This window comes from Nelumbo nucifera, chromosome 5 (assembly GCF_055504915.1).
Source record: "Nelumbo nucifera cultivar China Antique chromosome 5, China Antique-T2T, whole genome shotgun sequence".
Lineage (NCBI taxonomy): Eukaryota > Viridiplantae > Streptophyta > Magnoliopsida > Proteales > Nelumbonaceae > Nelumbo > Nelumbo nucifera.
The window spans coordinates 13790896-13798695 of NC_142653.1; the positions used below are offsets into that span (position 1 = coordinate 13790896).

A 7800-nucleotide genomic window follows, 5' to 3' on the forward strand; every position below is an offset into this window, starting at 1 on the left:
CCCCCCTTTTTTTCTTTTTGCTAATGATGCCGAGCCCAAACTGAGATCCTACAATACTATCCCCAACGTGACCTACAAATTGGTTTGTATTGTTCGTGCCCAGGTTTTGTGCTTAGGCCCAGTCCGGCTCAGCTCATAATATATAATTGATATAAATTACATATAAGATCTGTTTTATTTGTAGCCAGATTTAGAATTGGAATAGGAATCAGAATAGTCTGTTTGGTTCAGATAAGAATTAAAATCGGAATTGGAATCAGATGGAATGGGATCTCATTCCCAACAGGGAGATCGAAAGAGAGGAAATGGTCATTCCTTCAAATGGAGTAATTCTATTCCACCAGAAATAAAAATAAGATTTCGATTCCACCCAACCAAACAGTTAGAATTAGAATGAGCCATTCCCGTTCGACTCCAGACCCTTATTCCCACGAACCAAATGAGACCATGACACCATATTGATTTAGAACCAAAGCCTAGACTAGCCCAGTCCAGACCATTACAGAACCAAATGAGACCATGAAAATTGTTTGCATAGATTAAAAAGCACACTACATTTGAAACTACTATTAAGTATGATTTCCAAAACATGTTTTAAATTTTATTCTTAATTGTAATTAAATTAGTAAATAGTGCAAATTCTTTGATACTAAAACATCTTTTGTAATATTGAGATTACAAAAGCTGTAATTAAATTAGTAAATAATGCAAATTCTTTCATACTAAAACATCTTTTGTAATAATGAAATTACAAAAGCAATATTAGGTGGTTTCTGTATGATATTATAACCACCACCGGAGTTGTTAGCCTTCTCTCTTCTCAAATCCCATATTGCCTTTGCACTTTATCAAGAGCTATGTTTTTCTGTAAAATTATGAATTTTTACATCATTTTTTACCACTTCAAACTTCATATTACATTTTAATTTCTTTGGTCTTTCCCCTGCTCTTTTAGAGTGTTCTATGTGCACCAACTTACTTCACATTAGTGCATTAATCACATCATCACCAAACCATCCCAATCAACATTCCCTCATCTTGTAATTGGTTGGAGCTACTTCTAAGGCTTATTTAATGCATTTATTTTTAATTATAATTTTTAGTCTTTCCATCCATCTATCTTAAAATATTCATTTTATCACGCAATAAACTATCAACTAGCTTGAAACATGGGCAAATACAAAAATAAATTTTATCCATACCTTGTACTGAAATTTAATTAATTATAATGGGGCAACGAAAAAGAATTGAACACTAGACCATTTGTTTAAACAGGATTTAATACCATCTCAAATACCCATTTAATCTAAAAACTTCAATTTTTATTTGATATTTTAAACTGGGAAAGAAAATTTCTGTCCAGTCTTCTGACTGAAAACCGTGTGCAAGGGCCGGGTCACAAGGAGCAGTAAAACCCAGATGACCATTGGATCGATTCTGGTTAATTAGATCCCCATATATACCAGATTCAGTAACCAAAGTTAACCACCTGATAACAGATCGAGGCCAGTTTCAGCGTTTGCAGATAGACTGGTTGCCAAAGCAATTTATTTATCAATCCAAATTTGCTACGATTATGTTGTAAACCTGCACTGAAACAACTAAATCAAAGCCTTTGATTTGGCCCCACCTTGACTTCTTGGTGGAGCCACTGCAGTCGATCCAAAGCCATGATTTTTTTGTTTTAGCCCTGCACTAGGCAGTGTTGTAGCAAAAGTGAACTCTTTATATTTGTTTATAATATCAATTATTAACAAGTTTGAAGCATGCTTCTCTGAAAGCCAAACGGAAGACTACGTTTTGGTTGAGAAGAAAACAAGAGCCAAACAAAAAGTTGAGGAAAAATTCTAAACAAATTTCATGAAATTTCTTAAAAAATTTCTCTAAATTTTCTGTTTCTCTCTTATTCTTTATCAAACCAAACACAGCCTTAAGATTTAATAACATCAACTCAAATTGAGTGACTCAATGTTAGATTTTAAGAAGTTCAGTTTACTGGTGCACCAACTCAACCAATAAGCACACAGTTATGACGTTGCAGTGTCCATGCCATTATTCATTAAGCCATTAAGTCTGTATTTTGTGGGTAGGCCAGATTTTTTTTTTCCTTAGAGGTACGACGAGATTATTTCTTAACACCATCTACGGTTAATAATTTCAAGGCCACGTACCATGCACACATATTTATTCTCAAAAGAGGGTCCCTCTCTGATAGACCCCAAACAGTAAATGTTAGGTGGCTGGAATGCAAAAGGAAAAGGGCCCACAATCTTATGCCAATTTGATAACCATCCGGAGGATCGTAGCCACCCGAAATGACTGATTAGATGGATCGGGGGGGGGGGGGGGGGGGGGCTTAGGAGATCATCTAGTGGGGGCCACTGTAATATATTACAATGAGCTGGTCTCTGGTCTCATTCCATTTCCTGATGGATATAGAGGCCTCCTTTAATAAAGACACACTACATATCTACAACAATAACTACATGGATGAAAATTTTAAGGGGCAGTCCCATTAATATATTTTGGAAACAAGAGTAGCTTCTGACATTTATTCTCATGAGTAGGAATAGTTTGAAGGAGTTTCCCACAATTGGAAAACGAAAGCTTAATGAAGTAGGAGGGGAGGTGGGTTGGGAGCATTTAACAGAAACCGGTGGTGGGAGTGATGAAGAAAGATATATTGTAGAAAGCGAGGTGTGCCATTGCTCATCCTTGAATTCTGCATTTAATAGAATTCAAGTTGAGTTAATGAAGGCAGGTGGAGTTCATCCCTAAGCCAAATGACCAGCTCCTACTGAAGCCTTTAATGGGGTTTGCCTCTTTTTTTTTTCTTTTTTTTCTCTCAGGATGATGTGAATATGATCCCCCTTTGTCTCCCTAATTTTCTTTTTTTTTATTTTTTTACAGGGTGATTTACACAAATACCCATGTTTTGGAAAGAATTCATTAACAGAATGAATTGAACCTCTTTTCTATTTGAAGTAGTAGTGAAGTAGTAATTGTACTTTGAAGAATTGAAGTAGTATTAAATTAGTAATTAATGAATGGTGTTTATGAGACACTAGACTTGTCACCAGCGTTGCCCTCTCCCTTGTCATAGTGTTTGGTGGGTGGCGTATGGCTGGTCTTTACTTGAGCATTCATTGGCCCTCCTGTTGACAAATTTTGAGTGATTTACTGGGTTTACCAATTTTCCTTTCTGGGGGTTTAATTTTGAAAAATGAAAGATCGACTAATTAAGGAATCCTGATTTGTTTAGGAGCTTCATCAGCTTCATTTCTGCCTAATGGGCCTCATGGACATTATTATTCCATACCCAAATCCGTCCACCACAAAGTTAATTAATTTTCGTGCCTCAAGTTCAGCCAATCTCATCACAAACCTAACACCAATAAATGCGATCAACTGATCTAACTCAACAAGTTATTGGGTCCTGAGTTGTACATTGTCACAATATTTTTCAAGAAGAAAAAATAAATAAAAAAGTAAATTCTACATTTCTCAGTGAAAGGACAAAGGAGAAGGAAATCTGATAAATAAAATCTCATTCCAGTTGGCTAATTGGTATTCCCGAGCCTTGTACCATGAAACCTTCAACATTTAAAGCGCATCCCAAGAGGTAAAAGTCGGAAATGGATATTGGATGAACTAATATTGAGAAGAAAAACCAAGATGATTAATTTATTCTATAAAGGGTAAAAGGGTAATTATGTTATGTTTTGGATATATACACAAGTTATTATTTAAGCAAGTTCTCAAAAAATACACGTGAATAAAAATAATCAAATATGTAATAACAATATAAGTAAATTTAGGAGCTAGGGCTCTTCCAAAGAAAAAAAAAAGATAAAAAGAAAAAGAAGAAAAAAAAAATGAATGAAAGAGTAAATGAAATTGGATGGCTAGGGTGGTCAAGTACTCAAGAAGACGAGGAAGAGAAAAATTAAATGGTAAAGTAATTAAATATGGGTATTCTGGTAATGTAGCCTTTATTTAAAGAGGATTCAAAATTTTAGAGAGAGAGAGAGAGAGATATTTAATTCATGGCTCAAGAGGTTGGGATAGTTTTAATAGCTCTTGATTTAAGGGTGTTGAGAGCCTTTAAAGTTAGTTCTTTGCGCGATCCAAATGCGGAAGCTGGATTTATTGAAGAGCGATAGGCATTGAAGCCTTCTTCAACCGTATACAGTCTCCTCCATTAAATGATCTTTCCATCCCTCCCTCCCTCCTTATGTATGTGAAGAGCATGATTGTTCTCTCTCTCTCTCACCGCCTGTCATAACTCTTTAAGCTCGATCGGCTTGGCTTTGGCTTAAAGCCTTAAACTGCTCAACGACGTTATGTATTCAAGCGCTCATGACTGCATGGCACGTAAGCACTCAAGCTGGTTGGGTAGTCTTCTTCCATCAAAACTAACTTGAGGCCTCGTTTTAAATAAGAGAGAATAGAGGCTGTCCTGGCTTTAATTAAGAGCCACTCCTGAGCTAGCTACGTTTACCATAGAGAGCCAAGCTCAATCCAATGCGCACACACACACACACATGGAGAGGAGAGGAGAGGAGAGGAGAGGAGAGGTGGGACCTTTTAATGTCCTTTTAAAGCTGCTCCATTAGATTCTCGCTTTCAGTCTTTGGCTTGCAAATGTGGATCAAGTTCACTCTATATAAACCAGCTTAGGATTCGGCATTTGATCAAACAGCGGAGCTAGCCATACATAGAGAGGCCCGGGGAGAGATCAGAGAGAGAGAGAGAGAGAGCTGAACCCATGGTTTCCTTTCAAAATTTCATCTCTGTAAATCAAAGGAATACTATGCCAGAGTTGGAGAATTCATCAAAGAAGAGGAGATGGGAAAAAACAGAAGATCAACAAGACTTGGAGAAGCGACCAAAGTTATCAAAGGCCGTAGTTGATATTGAACTCCAACTCGAAAGGCCCTTACCTGTGGAGTGGCAACGATGCCTCGATATCAAGGTATATCTTTATCTCAAATATCAACATATATATATATATATATATATATAATATATTATCTCCGCTTCCAATTACAGCAGATCCTCATCCTATTACATATAGACGTGAGCAGTAGACTATCTACACATAACAAACTAATGCTTCGTTGTGTTGCAGTCTGGGGAGATACACTTCTATAACACCAGGACCCAGATGAGAACCTGTAAAGACCCAAGACAAAGCCCAGAGAGGTCGAGTAGTCCCAGACACATAAGCTTAGACCTGGAGCTAAATCTCACATGCGAGCCGGTCAGGAGTCAAGGAGATGACGACAATTGGATCAAGCCTGCAGCTGAGACGAATGGCCTCTCGCACAATTCGGACGATCAGCCGCACCAGTCTAAGAATTGCAGCAGTGGTGTGACAAGAACTCCATCGTGGATGTCCTTGGAAGCGGATGATGAACAGGAGATGGTCGCGGCGGTGTGCAAGCGGTGTCATATGTTGGTCATGCTATGCAAGTCGTCTCCTGCGTGCCCCAACTGCAAATTCATGCACCCACCAGACCAGACTCCAAACCTATTTAAGCCAAGGATTAGGCTGTTGTGTTGCAAGGATTAATTAAGCCCTAATTATTCTACTTTCAGCCAGCTGATCGGTCGAGCCCAACTTATATATATACTACCTTACACCCAAAGTCTTTGTCTTTTCCTAATCTCCCCCCAAAACTCACCTTCCTCCTGTAAGAAAAAACAGAACCAAAAAAACAAAACCAGGCAATAAAAGTAGAAATTAGAAAGTAGGAGAGAAAGAGATGGAGAGCATAAGTTCTGATCGATGATGTAAATTTACAAGCAGAAATGGGTTTTGTGTAAGGATTGATCTAATGTGAAAGAAGGGGCCGGTCCGGGCAAGGGAAGGTGATCGATGGTGCGATGAAGAAGTAGCCAATGTTCAATATTTAAATGGATAAAACTGTGTACTTAGTCTCATATTAATTAGCAGGTTTGGTTTTAATTTGGAATCTGAAAAACTCAAGTTTTTATTACTTATTAGGCATGTGTTACAACTTTACGTGAACCTGACGTGCATGTAAGGTAAAAAGATTACTAAATTCTAGTGAGACCTTTGTTTATACATGTATCTTTTTAGGTTAACGTGAAACCTTTTCGGTGTTGATTATCGGAACGTGACCTCGTCTCAGCCTCTGTAAGTTATTAACACACAGCCACCCTTCCCCTCCGACGTCACTTGTGGTCTTGTACGATCAAGTACTTTATATTAACATCCGGCCGAGAACGATACTCAATATTACAAAATCTTTTTTTCATTTTTCGTGTGTCATGGGAGAGTGATTTGGGCACATCCCCTTTTTTACAAAAGGGCACATCGCACAGACCTAAGTCAATGTAGGCAAAAGACACCTTTAACCTTTTAAGTGTCTTCTCTCGGTCTCAGTGGGACGTATTGCCATTTTCGAAAAAAAAGGGACGTGCCAAAATCAGCATCTCGTTGCTCTTTAAACTATTGTACCGTATAGTCGTTTGTTAGTTACTGAATGAGTGTTGGGTTGAGTTTGGAACTGGTTTGAATATCCTGTTGGGTTTGGCTCAGTCAAGTAGGTTTTGAGTTTGGAACTGGTTTGAATGTCTTGTTGGGTTGAATTTATACCTTCCTTCACCATATGATTATATTATCCATTGAAAGACAAAGCAATTAGCGATTATTCATTTCATCCACTTCAAATATTCTCAAACTGCCCCAATACTTCAATCACTTGGTTTTCTAAAGTAAGGGACATGTCCTGCATCTGCATGCGCATTATAACAAAGTACTCAAACCTGTCATATATTCGATTTTTCAAATATACCTACCTAGCTTGAACAAATAAGGTTTTGATTTGAAATTTCATGTATTTCATTTGGGCTGCGTTTTGGTAATTAAAGATTGCAAATGCAGAATCAAAATGAATTTGTATTCCAATTTATTTTTGCAGCTATTTGATAGGAATGTCTTAGTACTGAAACTGAAAGTAATTTTGTTTTTTCTAACGTTTTTGCAATTAAAATATGAGCAAAGTTTGATTCTCCAAAAGGTAGATTCCAATATTGAAATTCATCTTTATACCTATCACAACCAAACACAAAACAAAATTTATCCATGTAAAACCGATCAGATTTGCACTCTTAAAAAATGCAGCCTTAGGAATTCTAGAAAACAGGTTTATGTATACCGCCCAAACACTGCCAACATTTTGCTAAAAAACCAATACATATAAGTTAATACTTAACAATACTTTAAACCTTCTTACCAAAAAAAAAAAACAATCACTACTTCAATTGTATAAATAAAAAGATACCCTTACACTATCAACAAGTAGAAAGGTCGTTAGGGCAGAAATTTAGAGGACAAGAGATGGGGGCCAGAACCCAGAAGTTCATTTCCAGATGGAAAGTTCCTGGTTTTTTTTAACTTATTCCGTACACAAGTCGACTTTAAGACGCTACACCAGGTTGTTAGTTGAGTTGATTAAATAAGTTTTAAATAAGATTAAAGAAATTCAATAAATGACCTAGAAGTTCCGTCAGGCAAGATGTTTGGGACCCCCCAACACCTGTTCCTCTCTCCACCTTTTGGAGGTAAAAAGGTCCCAGATGACCATTTACCATGCACCAATCACCATATTAGCGTTTGATAATCAGGATTGGAGTGTTACATTATGCCCTGCTTCACCTAAGAACCCCCCATATAACTAAAGAAATGAAGTAACGGATCTTATCATCAAAAATAAAATGAAGCAACAACCAACACGTATTAGCAGCTACTAGCTAGGGCAATGCCAGTGA

General features: G+C 37.3%; 1 protein-coding gene across 1 annotated transcript; it reads left to right on the forward strand.

The window, feature by feature from the left end:
- The first annotated feature begins 4813 nt into the window (after window positions 1-4813).
- On the forward strand, window positions 4814-5575 carry LOC104605047 (uncharacterized). The gene is made up of 2 exons (XM_010269651.3): window positions 4814-4975; window positions 5132-5575. Exons 1-2 carry the CDS (start codon window positions 4814-4816, stop codon window positions 5573-5575), a joined length of 606 nt encoding a protein of 201 aa, XP_010267953.2.
- Window positions 5576-7800: the final 2225 nt, after the last annotated feature.

What these genes read in the sequence shown, in the direction of transcription:
- LOC104605047 (XM_010269651.3), top strand. Translation starts at nt 4,814, where the DNA reads ATGCCAGAGTTGGAGAATTCATCAAAGAAGAGGAGATGGGAAAAAACA. An exon ending in AACGATGCCTCGATATCAAG is followed by an intron (nt 4,976 to 5,131) that starts GTATATCTTTAT and finishes GTTGTGTTGCAG; the next exon opens with TCTGGGGAGATACACTTCTA.